Below are 14060 nucleotides of genomic sequence, written 5' to 3' on the forward strand. Positions count from 1 at the left end.
TGTTAGGCGTTAAGAGACAGGAAGAGAGCGGTTTGGATCATTATAGCCGATATTTTAGTTGACAGAGAAAAAAAATGAAGCTGGACAGGCTACTTAATGCATAAGGTAAACAACCGGTGTACCACTAGGGTTACAGAATGGGTACCAGTGGAAGGGAAGCGCAGTCGAGGATGGCAGAAAATTAGGTGAGGTGATGAAATGCGGAAATATGCAGGTGCAAGTTGGAACCAGCTAGTGCAAGACAGGGTTAATTGGAAATCACTGGGAGAAGCCTTTGTCCTGCAGTGGACATAAAAGTAGATGATGATGATGAAGACGGATGTTTTGTAAGCATTCATTTCATATGTTCTTCCACTCTCGTTGTTGCTATTCCTTTTCGCTGCTGCTTCTCCTCTCGTATGAAGGTCACTCTTTCGTGTACCATCTCAGTACTGTCTTGATCTACCTGTATAGTGGTTAAGTAGCTGAGCAGCTAAGTAGATCGGAAGGAAGCTTTCTCCTTATTTCCCTATGAGTAACAAATAAATGGCACTGCACGCAGATCAACGAGTCGAACTCCTGCGAGGGTCGGGTGCGGCACACGAACCCGTTCTGCCGCGAAGACCTGGACGCGGCGTACATGCTGTTCGAGCTGTCCAAGGTCAACCACGACACCTTCTGCGTCTCGTACATATGGACGCACAGGGACTTCCCTGGCGGAACGCTGGGACTCGCCTACCTCGCGGAGTCCGAAGGTGTGGCTTTGTTTGCGCATAATGTGTTTCCCGTGCATTGATCAAGTCATGAACATATTGTGGCGGTCGTCTAGTGCAATCGAACGAGCATATACTGACCTTGAGGATACACAGCCAGCATTCAACGCTTCTGCTGCAAGATACCTTATATGCGGGGCCTTACATTTGTAACGTTGAAATGGTATGCTTTTGGTCGAGTTATTCACCATGTGCGTAAGAAACAAAGACGGGCGTTGCATTTGGTCAGGTTAACTACAACGTCCACAATTACCAAGGACAATTATTGCTAAGGAAAAAAGACGCTCTGCAGCAAACTACGAGAGATTACTATCACATTACGATAAACTAGAGAAGTATCCCATTTATAACGGGAGTAATGAACTCGAGGACTATTTTAACACTGCTGCTTTTCTTTTGAGAACAAGCAAACGTAGCTATAGGGTTTAGTTAACTAAACGCATCCGCTTGCAAATTCTTCTGCAGGAGCTCATCACTGTCAACATTTGATTAAGGGTCCTGTACTCTGTAATGCCTGCGTTACACGTCCAGCAGGATGCGAAACATCACTATCAAAAAAGAAATGCATATGACCCAATAACTTCTATATTCAAAATACCGCGTATCTCATCTTGAAACTGCAGCGCGCACACAAGAAACGAGGACAATGAGGCAAAGGTAACAGACAGGCGCTGACTCGCAACTCAGTTTATTTTTGGAGGGAAATTACACCCATATATATACCCAGTCTGACTAAAGTGAGCATGTGCAAGAGCATGGGGAATAGAAACAAAAATAGTTAAGACATCTTGAAAAAAAATAAAAAATGACCGCGTATCTCACTCACAATCTCGCGACGTATCGCTCACTCTGTTCCCATAATTCATACTGGATTATTGGATATGATATAGCTACGGGGCTTATGGGTTTTTCCCAATGTAGACGGGGGAGACCGTGGGTTTCCGTTGTGATGTCTTATTCGCGGTTTACACGAATGCAGTCGATACGGGAGGCATTTGCGACAAGTTCCACTTTGGTGCCAACGTGGTCAAGGCGCTGACCTACCGCGGAAGCCTGAGCCTCAACACGGGCCTGGTCACCTTCCTCAACAACAACGTGCGCCTCTCGCAGCGGGACACGGAGGTCACCTTTGCCCACGAGCTAGGCCACAACTTTGGATCGCCGGTATGGGTGCACAAGGGGAGATGAGATGATGGAGCATCGGGACCGTTATGCTTGGATATACTTTGCTTTAGTCTGTTCGGCTCTATGTGGAAAGAAAAGGGAAAAAAATACCAGCCATGGCATGCTTTCTGCGGAGCACCGACCTTGTCTGGCCGGATCTAGTTACTTCCAGCATAGAAATAACAAAAGAAGATGCAAATCTCGTGAGACATTGCGCCGTTGTGTATTTTGCGCCAGGTAACGCGTGCGTGCGCGCGTGCTGGCGCGTGTTTGTGTTTTGAGTTATGATTGCTATGTACACATTTCATGTCACCCCCATCTGGACTCTGTAAGGTAGGTTAAATAGATAAACAAACATTAATACAACAATGCGACCATGACACAGGCAGCTGAAAATGGAAGGCCAGCTGCAGGCTAAGCATATTATGGACACTTCTAGAGGGCATAGTGTGGTCAAACTTTGCCTTTTAGCTTCTTTACTGTAATAAAGAAGGTTTTAAACTTTTCAGATACACCTACACATATGTAATCTGTGGAAAGCATGGTTGCGCGAACAGGAAAACAAATACTTGGAAAGAAAAGTAGGAAACGATTGGTCAGGCGCTTATTTTTTTTTTTTTTTTTTTCAGGCGCTGAACTTCAACTGTTTTATTCTTACCGCAGAGGAAGAGGGATTCAACAAATGCGCATGCGTGCGTCAGTGTCGTCTAAGGCGATTACAGTGACGTTTTTAACAGCTGCATCTCGTTGTCAAACATAAAAACAGACTAATATCACTAATACAACTCATGCCTCTCTCTTTTATGTGATAGGCCTCCAAAAGTTCTCTAGCTAACGTATCACCACTCAGCGCCTGACCTATATCGTTTCCTACTTTTCTTTCCAAGTCTTTCTTTCCTGTTCGCGCAACCATGCTTTCATCAGATGTCAACCAACTCGCCCAGCAACAAGTTCTACTCGTTCTACATATGTAATCCTTGTAATTTTTAATAATTTCGCGCGAGCATCGACCCACATGAAGTGTCAGGGGCGTCGTAACGGTGAGAGGTGGCGGGATCGGGGAGCGTATACATATGCGGGCGCGCAAGGCGATTTCGAGTTCGCATGCCATCTGCTGCACTTTTCGCTTCAGGAGTGCCCCTCGCCACTACAAGGCCGCTGACAAACCGTGCGGTCGACGCCCGCGCGATATCATTAAACAATTGCATGGGCGTACATGCTTAGTACGTACGTACACTGAAGGCTGACGCTGCATCACCTGTATGGACAAAGTAACCTGCACAACTTTGAATACGTTACCGAGAATAGCGTTTTCCCCATGAGGAAATGTCGATAGGACACGTACCCATCGATTCTGGAGCCATTCAGCCCTAAATCAAGAAACTCCTCGCAGAAGCCTTGGAAAGTATGGCTTCTAAAGGCCGTCACTATACCATTGTTAGCTAGCACGAAGCCTAAATGAGTGGTAGTAACGAGTTACAGCTCTTGTGGAAAAGAGCGAGCGAACGTAGAGAATGATAAGAATAGACGAAGGCGGCAATGTCGGGATGTCGTTAATGCCAGGGCGGAAACCCTCAGCACCCTGGCATTAGGATAACGCAGCTGTCGCTGTGCATTGTATAGCTGACATTCACCCATCTATTTCACGATCCGGGAACAGCACGACTACCCGCCGGAGTGCACACCAGGCGGCACTCAGGGGCAGTACCTGATGTACCCGAGCGCCCGCCGTGGAACCGAGCCCAACAATCTCAAGTTCTCGCCCTGCAGCATACGGAACATCTCGCTCGTCCTAAAGGAGCTCATCGCTGGAGAGGCGATCAGTCCCAACTGCCTTCAGGGTGAGTTGTCCCTCTGGCTCGCGGACCGAATATCTTCTGCATTTAGCAGTTTGCTAATGCAGCGAGCACTGTAGGGGTCAGGAAACATCGCAAGCGTCTGTGTGACTCCAAGGTTTCCAAGTGTCGCCTTGTCGTGTCACTGGCCGCAAGAACACGAGGGCAGTACGTTCACATACGTATTGAGAGACTCAAGTAAGGCCAATGTTTCGTTCAATGCACTCCATGAGCCCATTCAGTCCAGCATGAGTCCACTCAATTTCGGCAAAACGCCCAACGAGAGGTCATAGCTTGATGGAAGAGTCGAGCTATCAACCAGGTGGAACACACAAAGTTAGCAACCTATTTTCTTGCGAACCGAAGTTGCCCTTGAGCGATTTCAAATAGCATTGTTACTGTTTCCACTATTGCAGCGCCCTTTTTCTGTTGAGCAGCGTCCCTGGGGACTATCCGATGTTATCTGGGCGCAGGCTTGGATCAATTCGTTTATCTGGGACACAATTTAATTTGCGTCAGCCATAGAAGTATTGTTTTTCAACGCTGAAAACGGAGAAATGAACAACATCGCAGTGGGCTCATTTTGCCCGCTTTCGCTTAGGTTAGGTTATATAGGAGTGAGTAAAATGCACGCTCTAAAGGTTATTACCGCAATAAGTCACCACCATTGTGCATACCTCACACATACCTCAAATACCGTGCGTATGTTGACAAATGCATAGAAGGCAGAGAAGAGTAGAAGCGGACAATGTGTCGGAGTCCAAACATGTAAAAAAATAATAATAAAATAATAATGCCTCCACACATATTGTAGTGGTCTTGATACCGATGCATACTCATGACATCGCCTAATAAGTGCCGTCAAAGTCGCCTTAAGAAGAGTAATTACGAATTTGTAATAGAAATGAGTACACTGTAGTCAGCGAAGTCACCAAAAATGCGCGGGTGAATAAAAGCACAAGTTGCGCTGCACCGCCATCCAATTCCACTGTGTACGTTAACGAACTACCCTTTCTGCTGCACCTAATTGTCGTGATCTGAAATTCCCGTAGTGACCTGTTAGAAACCTACAAAGCAAAAGTCTTTCCAACTTATGAGTATTCTCTTTTTTTCGAATGTTGCTCAAGAAAAAAAGCCACACGATATATTTAAAGGCAAAGCAGGACCGGCCACGGTAAATAGGCGCTGGCGGCAAGGTCAGGTTTAGTCCTTTGCGGCGTAGACATTGCACTGCTATGCCTAAAAGATAACAACGAATTCAATTGAGTACAAAGTGCACACGCAGAAAGGCTCTCTGCGGGGTAAGTCTGCTCAGACAGCGTGAAGGTGTAATCACTTCACAACCATGACGCGAGTATTTCACCGAAAATCGAACAGCAATTGCTGTTGCTGCTATATGCAGCAGTTAACAGCAATCCTCGTCCTGAGCTACATCTTTTCTGAAACATTTCCCAAGCAACTATCATGTCGAAGATGTCGATCCTCGGGCGAAACAAATAAAGCTGTTAAAGAATCACTTACCTGTAATCGTTCCAATAAAACAGAGCGTGGTTTAAGCTCTCTGCAAGTCAAGCGAGGCCGGAAACCTCGTACTTAAAGAAAATCAACAGCAGTTCTGCATGAAGCAACTAGCAACACCTCAACATGCGCGAAGGCACGCATAAAATAGATCCGGAAATCATGAACTGCGTGACAGCTGGGACGACGATTTAACAGGCTGCATAAAACCAACAAAATCAGTCATTGCAAGCCTCATCAGCGTTAACAGACAACACGATGCACTCCTACAGTCATGCACCCTAGCTAGAGCAAAGCGGTAAAGAAGCGGCAAGTGGCATTGAGAATCTAAATTAAATGCCTTTAACCAGCATGCTGCAATGCGGACAAACCGAACCAGAAGATGGGTAGGTGATGATCAGTTTCGTCGCTTACCCATGTAAATATGATCGAGTGCAACAAACACTGAGATGACAAAAGAAAGCGTGATAACAAGATATTTCCCGCCGAACGCGGCGATCCATTGCTGCCATTGCTCCCGCTCATGAGGCCTCGCGGGAGAGGAGTAGAACCGAGTCGCCGGCAAGTTTTTGAAGGAATTTCGGCATCCCACCTCGCAATATTTGCTCTTCGACATGCGTTGAAGTTTTCGCCGCCATACACATGCGGTAGGTGTTGCTTATTTCGCTTCGAAAACGTGAATCAAACTGAGAGGAACGGGCAACCGTGTAGAAAACTACGGCGGACGGTTGCTTCCTTTCCCGAGGGCAGTTAGCAACACCGCCACTAGTGGTGTGTCTTTCGGCGCGCATATCTTGCTTCTTTCTCTCGCAATTTTATTTCGATAGCAATTATATGGACAATTCAACCGGATTTCTGCCGTCGGCGTCGCCGTGAGGTTCCGTATAAAGTCCAAGGGTGATAAAATACGGCGAGTGAAAGCGCGCGGCGGACGCGCGCTATCACGGAGAGCGAACGCAGGGCGGAAAGCAAACGCGAACTTCGTCGCGCGGAAGGCCGTGGGGGTATGGGAGGGAGGGAGGCGGGGCGACGCTTTGCTGCGGCACCAAATGCTTATCTTGCAACCGGGCGCAAGGGAAACTGGTCACTCAATCTCCCACGTGAAAGCAAGAAAGCGGGAAGGCAGCGCGGGAGGGAGGGGGGGGGGCTGCTTCTACTCTGCCAACAACTGCGTTTGTACTTTGCCCGGCTGTGGCGGTCGCCCGTACCGTCTCTTAAAAGCGATCTCCACACGGCTCTGACCTTTGTATGCTCTGTGCATTCGCCGCTCAGTTTCCGTTGAAGCGATAGACCGCACGAACCTTCGCTCGCTGCGGCGGCTGCGTTTGCTCCCAGCGCTTTGACAGTCGTCTGCGGTCATTCAGTGTGATCTATTCATGCTTGCTTGTGCGCGCTGACACCACGCTTGTTAATTCAGTTAGTAAGCGAATGTGTCCAAGTTTATGCAGCCGATAAAACTACTATCCCTACTCCGAATAGCCCTCTACTAATTTGCTATCGCAATTGATGCTTCGCCTTTGGGGCGAAACTGCGACAATTATATGGACACTTCAAGCAGATTTCTGCCGTCGGCGTGAGGTTCCGTATAAAGTCCAAGGGCGATAACATCGTCGCCGCTCGCCGTATGTGCGAGTGAAAGCGCGCGTGGGACGCGCGCTATCACGGAGAGCGAACCACGGCGGAAAGCAAACGCGACTTCCGTGGCGCGAAACGCCGTGGTGGTATGGGAGGGAGGGAGGGGGGGGGGGGTGGCGACGCTTTGCGGCGGCACCAAATGCGTATCTTGCAACCGGGCGCAAGGGGAACTAGCCTGGCGACGCAATCTCCCACGCGAAAGGAGCAAAGCGGAAAGGCAGCGCGAAAGGGAGAGGGGGGGGGGCGGCTTCTACTCTGCCAACAAATGCGTTCATGTACTTTGCGCTTTGCGCTTGGTTCTTTATTATGTTTGCGCCGGTACGGCCTGTCGGTGTTGTCGCGCGCGCCGTATCTTGCAAGCGATCTCCACGCGGCTCTGACCTGTGTATGCGCTGTGCAGTCGGCCGCTCAGTTTTCGTTGAAGCGATAGATCGCACGAACCTTCGCTCGCTGCGGCGGCTACGCTTGCTGCCAGCGTTTTGACAGTGGTTGTCTGCGGTCATCGAGTGTGATCTATTCATGTGTGCTTGTGCGAGCTGACACCACGCTTGTTAATTCAGTTAGTAAGTGAATGTGTCCAACTTTATGCAGCCGATAAAACTACTATCCCTACTCCGAATAGCTCTCTGCTAATTTGCTATCGCAATTGATGCTTCGCCTTTCGGGCGAAACTGCTACATTTTTTTATGGCATACGGACCGAGGCAGCCCCATACACTTTCGTGACGAGCGCATTTTCACGGGGTCTTCTGTTTTTCCACATGGATATGGGCGACATTTTGGTGCTGCTTTAGTACATATATTTTACAATTCCATTTCTCTCGCCCCTCTCAGATCTGGGGAAAAGCCTAACTATATTACGAAGTTTCGGCAACGACAGAATTGTCACGCTGACTGTGGTAAAACGCTTATTATTCATTCCTTGCCCCTATGTTTCAATATCTAAGTGTTTGCTTCTGAAGAGTTAAGAAGACAGTTTGATTTGCCGCAGTGGTTATTCCCCTCTCCTTGTCTGTTTCTCTTAATCACCTGATTCATGGCCAATTCGCCACTAGGAATGTGTGCCACAAACACTTGAAACACCACCACCAACAACAACAACACCATATTCGTGTATTCACATATATATTTGTTTGGGAAGTTCTCCAGTGGTGAACGCCGGACCTGCCGATGAACCTTATCCTCTATCGTTGCACGGCAGCAATGCTCATCATGTTTTCCAGAATCGTGTTCGAAAAATGCTAGCGGCTGTTCTAATCGAGCATTATACAGGCAGTCAGTATTTATAAAAGCACTAGCGCCGAACAGCTATCTTTATACTGCTTCTAGTGTAGAACACAGGTGCGCTGACATTCAGTGATGGCAAATGCTGGCATTAGTTTCCGGGTGTGCGGTTATAACAACATCCTCCGATGTTAGCAGGTGCCGTTCGCTTGCTAGTACGCAAAGAAGCTATAGGTTTTGTTCATATAACATTGATATGACGTCCGTATGCGCGCTCGCGAGCACAGAGCCCCGTGGCCCCTTCTGCGGCAACAAGGTACGCGAGAAGGGAGAAGAGTGCGACTGCGGCTACGACAACAGTGACTGCACCGACCGCTGCTGCTACCCGCGGCAGAGTGGGCCTGAAAAGGCCTGCAAGTTGCGACCCGGAGCCAAGTGCAGGTAAGCGAGCATACAGAGTGGTGAGAAAGCACAGATCGCGTGGAGGTTTCATATCGTGGAGCCAACTTTTGAGTGCTAAGAACGAGAGCTAAGAGTCATGCCTGGCACTGATGACATCGTAACCGACTGACGACTTGGTGGAGGCACCGTATACAAAAAGTCGCATAGCATTCGCACACGACTGTAGGCCGGAGAGTTGCGGCGAGGTTATGTTAGAGAGTATTACACGACATCACCTCGAAGTTTTGAGGGTGCGGATTTTTCGATCTCAAGATAGATATCGTCACATGACATCGATAAGCAGCTACTCGTGGTGAAGTCGATGGAGAGCAGGCGATATGGTGAATCCCCTGACCCATACCGTCAATATACTGATTCTGTAGGAAAATGTGCTCAACAAAGATTGTCCACCATAAATATTTTTCCTTAGCGTGGCCATCATAGGCGCTTATTCATTTTGCGTCGAAATGGCCGACAGCCCTACATACGGCAACTGCGGCTGTGACCGAGACCCTCATCTCGTTCCTGAATGTCCTCGCCTCAGTTGTAGAAAATAACTCTCAACCGCATCTGACATGCTGAACAATCTCCCTTTGTAGGAAGCGAGAATCCTCACTAGTTGAGACCATCCTCACCACAAAAGGCGTTGAAGGTGTTGTTGCGCTTCTTGAGAACATGTGGAGTGAGTAACAAACTCTGAAAATGTCATGCTTTGCATCGCACTCACGTGCAGTTTATTCCTTTTTTTTTTCGCACAGAGTAGCCACCTCGCCTACGCACTGGCTAACCTCCCTGTCTTTCCTTCTCCTCTTCTTCCTCCTCCTCCTCCTCCTTACCGGCGGAGCTGTCATCACAGCTACAACTGTGTTGACGTCACGCCACAAATGCACAAAACTCGACGTTAGAACATAACCACCCCGAAGGTGTACACGCAGAGACAAAGTAAGCAATACTGTAAAGCAGCACATGGTCTCAAGTATAGGTTACGTTTATTCTCCAAACCGCGTAAGTCCTCACGTTGACTAAATGGCGTCTTCGCTCTCGTGAAATGCCATCGCCATTCAGAGCCTTGGATTTCTGGTTCATAGTTTACTGCTGTTTATTTTGTGCCGTTTTAGATAATGAAGCTAAGTAGAACATAGGGGAAAGTTATTGAAGTGTAGATAGAAATTAATATAGTTTGGGCTTTAATTTCCCGATAACTTCATATTCTTAACGAAGGCAAAGAAAAATGAAAGTGGTCGGAAAAGAGCGAAACCTATCACTTGCGCATGATGTTTAAGCTGCTCTCTACCAATAGGTGGTGGCCAAAACATCGGGGCCACGACGGCTTTTCGGCTACTGCAATGGCTCCTGGTGCATGCAGCAAGAAAAAAACATAGCCTTCAAGGCTGGATTACCCGCCGTGGTTTCTTAGTGGCTATGGTGTCGGGCTGCTGACCACGAGGTCACGGGATCGAATCCCGGCCACGGCGGCCGCACGCATTTCGATAGGGGCGAAATGCGAAAACACCCGTGTACTTAGATTTAGATGCACGTTAAAGAACCCCAGGTGGTCCAAATTTCCGGAGTCCCCCACTACGGCGTGCCTCATAATCAGAACTGGTTTTGGCACGTAAAACCCCACAATCTAATCGAGACTGGATTCTGCTACTCAGAGAGAGCCGTTGCTGTGACGTGAATTTGGACACCACTTATGCAGCTACGGCAACGGCTGTCCCTCCGTCTCCTTTCTTGAGTTATTTGTCAAGTCTCTGTTTCAGCATCGCAGAACAAAACACCTACGAGAGTGATACTTTGGGGTGCAAGGTATAAATCATGTAGAGGCTTCTCAAAAGATGGCACACTGTTAACACACTGTTAACGCAAAAGCGATAACCAAGGGTAAACGTTATCTGCCGGTTGGGGACCATTGAATTAAAGAGAAAGAAAACTCCAACCAAATTTTATTTTAAAAACCCGACTTTTCGGAGCCCGACCGGCGCCTTGGTTCAGGGGTGAGATGGCGTGAGGCATAGCAGTGCTTATATGCGTTTATGGCGCTTTAACAGGCGCGCAGACACTTTCGTAGACCTTGAGAATAAACGGCGGAAAGTGTTCCTGACGAGGGATTGATGTTACCCGGTGTCTTCTTGTGTTGACGAATTCTTTCCGGAAAGTTTTCAGTCCAGCCAACATACGACGCGGGGCATTCGGTTCAACTAATCTTGTACTCAATGCCCTGCGCCTTTTAGACAATTGGGAGCCGTCGCTGGGATGGGGATTTGGAGACGACCTATTCTATTTCCGCTATATTTCTCGCTTTTTCGGCCACTCAGAGACGACGTAGCCGCCTGTACGTGAACCAATCAGAGCGAAGCAAATGGCTAATTAAGCAATATGGCTGGCTCGATTTGACAGTGTCCATAATTGCAACCCGTCATCTGCGTTATTTCCTTGGCTCTTGCGGAACTCTTCCATGACGGCCTTGGTTTTTTACGTAGTCTTAAGGTGCCTTCATTTACACACATGCTCAAGCGCTGTTTTCTGTACTTGCCCTTTGTACATTTTTACGGCGGGCTGCATTAATTTCATTACGGGGGCATTATGCTGCACACTTACCGAAGCACGATCCTCGTGTTCTCCGCGCAGCCCAATGAACTCGGCGTGCTGCACCACGAGCTGTGGCATCCAGGACACGTCGGTGTCTTGTCGCTCGGAGGACGACTGTCGCTTCGAGGCCTTCTGCGAGTATCCTTATTGTTCCGAAGAATGAGGTTATCCTGACGGCAGTGAGACAAGGGAAGGACGGCCCTTGTTTATGTCCACTGAGAACCTGCAGAAGAGGGTAGATGGAAACACACCGCACTATCAAAAATCAAATAACGCGAAATGCCCCAGAGTGCCTAGCCCAAATTTTTGGTAAGTGGGCTTATTATTGTCAAAGGCGCCTTTGTCATCCTTGGCGTATTAGTTTTATGTGGTCAGTGGAATGACGTCACACCGCATAACCATATAAAATAAACACTAACAAGGACGCGTGATACTCGTTGCGGCGCTTTCTGGTTTCTTTTGCACTGACAGAACGTCTGCACCAATATGTTTTACGGTCCGCAAAGCACCTTCGCCGCTACCTTATACGGAGCAGCGCTGTCATCTCATTGGATACTGAAGGCTGCGTTCTACACTATTTATACACGGGCAAGTAAAGGAAACCGTTTTTATAATAAAAGGCGAGGCATTCGCGCTTTGGCTTCTGGCGACGAGAGCGCGCACATTTTAGTAAGGAACGCGTACGACGCTCAGCGCGATCATTTTTCTCGCCAACGCTTTGTTTCAAATGTATTCGTGCTGACGTCATGGCTTAACGGGCCCACACAGATTCTTCCTTTGAGGTAAATGTGGCACTTCCGCCGTGTTACCTCCTAGAGGGGCGTTACACAGCAACTTGCCGTCCTTGCTGCCATTCGCAAGCGCTCTCCTTGACCAACGGATTAAGCGGGAGGAGTGCCGCGTGTCCGCAGTCTGCGTGGCGAGCCAACGGCACCGTCTGCAACCACGGCACGCAACTGTGCGAGGCCGGCGAATGCGAGCTCTCGGTGTGCCGCAAGTACGGCCTCGTTGAGTGCTTCCTCACCGGACCGGATTTGACGCCTAGTGACCGATGCCTCATCGCTTGCAGGGAGCACGGTATGGATGCCCACGTAGTATGCACACGCACAATAGTGCACAGCGCATGCCATCACGCGTCGCTTGAGTGACTGGAACACTACGCCGGACATTAACATTCCGGCACTCCCAGTTCTGGCAACGTTCTGCCTCTGCCTATTTGCTGCCACCCACCAAATCAAATTTGTTACGTCTTCCATGGAGCCCCCTTTCAAACAAATTAACAAATAAAAGAAAGAAAGAAAGAGCAAGAACGTTTCCCCAAACCTCCGCATAGTTCTATGCAAACTGCACAGCTTAACCAATAAACTGTTGTCACATTTCTTCCAACGTGTCTCGGCTCATTCTTCCTAATTTAATAGCGGCAATCACTGCGAACTATGCTTTCAGCGCCTTTCTGCTCAGCCATCCCACGTGGACATCTATATTTAGATGCTGCTCCTTTGTATTGGAGCGGTGACAGGTGTCGCTCTGCCGTACAGGTATCTACCACTTGTCTCCGACCGGCCCCCCAGCCTCCTTTAGTTAGCTTTACCTAGTGCATGTTAATCCTCCCACGTTTGCTTCTAAATTTCAATGCTTTCTAAATATCCCTTCTTTCCTCGTTTGTTTAAGGCTGAAGCGACTTACGCATTACTAAAATACGTTCAATCATTCTCACTTGTCTATGCAGCAGCGGCAAATACCACCTTCATTGTCAAACTTTGACCTGTAACATTTTGTCCTCGAGCTCTCAATCCTGATATCATCTGCAACGACTGTCGCGACATCTAGAGAGCGCTGCGAGAATCACTGCACAGCAGGAATGACCCTGCTTTTATTTTCAGCGTGAGGCTGATGCCGGGTGCTTAGCTACGTTACAAAGTGACAAAGTGAAAACAAAAGTATCCTCAAAAGTATCGTGCAGGGCAAATATGCAAAGGCACTGCTGGCGCAAGCAAAACTTCGCTTTAAGACGCATTTGGTGCTGTGCTTTCAACTTGGGATTATCGAGCGTCAGATCCACCATTTAGCGCTATGCTTCAAGCGCCGCCGTAGGCAGGATGCGTATTGTGGGACCACGAGACGAATGCGTAGAATACATATCCTAAGCACTATGATAACACCAAGGCCTCCACATCTCGAGCACGAGAAGAAATATGTGCTTAAAAAGAGGGTTATTAGTGTGTTTTGCTCTTCTAGGTCGTGAGGTATACGATGGACCTGCGTGCTGTTGGGACGAACGTATGCCATCAAGGCCGGCTTAAGCTTTCAAAAGTATACTCAGAAAACAAGGAGCTAAGATAAGTTTGGTTATGCAAGCAGGATGTCAACCCAGCTCCATCGCATGAGCAACCTTCCCCAACAAGCAAGAGCTCGAGCAGAAATTGGGGGGCCAGTAGTTCAGCGTTAAACATCTAATAGGAGTCCGGTACTTTCTTTTTTTTCTTTTTTTTCTTTTTTTATTTGGGTTTTCTGACTCTACTGCCATTCCGAATATCCTTGCAGATCCTGGCAGCGAGTGCCGTGAGGCGTGTTTCTTCCGTCGCATGCGCAGCCTCTGCCACAAGAAGCTTCAGCCTGGCGCCTTATGCAACAACCTGCACGGCTACTGCGACGTGTTCCAGCAGTGCCGCCACATCGACGCCGAAGGTCCGCTCACCAGGCTCCATTGGCTTGTGTTCGGCAACACGGGAATCACGCACGTGCTCGTGGTAGGTGAAGCTGCTTGGTTTTGCAGCGACCGCCGCAAACTTAGGACAGGGGTTGAGGGGAAATAGAGCAACAAAAGCGATACTCACAACTACTTAATAGCACGAAGTGTTTTACGCACCAATATACTATATATATATATATATATATAA

General features: G+C 48.3%; 1 protein-coding gene across 1 annotated transcript in view; it reads left to right on the plus strand.

The window, feature by feature from the left end:
* Positions 1 to 14060, plus strand: part of LOC119456719 (disintegrin and metalloproteinase domain-containing protein 10-like) — a 48988-nt gene that overhangs the window by 30875 nt on the left and 4053 nt on the right. Inside the window, exons 7-13 of the mRNA XM_049669046.1 lie at positions 542 to 734; positions 1732 to 1916; positions 3577 to 3757; positions 8415 to 8568; positions 11200 to 11298; positions 12047 to 12237; positions 13705 to 13910. Coding sequence (XP_049525003.1) covers positions 542 to 734; positions 1732 to 1916; positions 3577 to 3757; positions 8415 to 8568; positions 11200 to 11298; positions 12047 to 12237; positions 13705 to 13910 — 1209 coding nt within the window. The remainder of the gene's footprint in view (positions 1 to 541; positions 735 to 1731; positions 1917 to 3576; positions 3758 to 8414; positions 8569 to 11199; positions 11299 to 12046; positions 12238 to 13704; positions 13911 to 14060) is intronic.

The sequence above is a fragment of the Dermacentor silvarum genome, chromosome 6 (assembly GCF_013339745.2).
Source record: "Dermacentor silvarum isolate Dsil-2018 chromosome 6, BIME_Dsil_1.4, whole genome shotgun sequence".
NCBI classification, from domain to species: Eukaryota; Metazoa; Arthropoda; class Arachnida; order Ixodida; family Ixodidae; genus Dermacentor; species Dermacentor silvarum.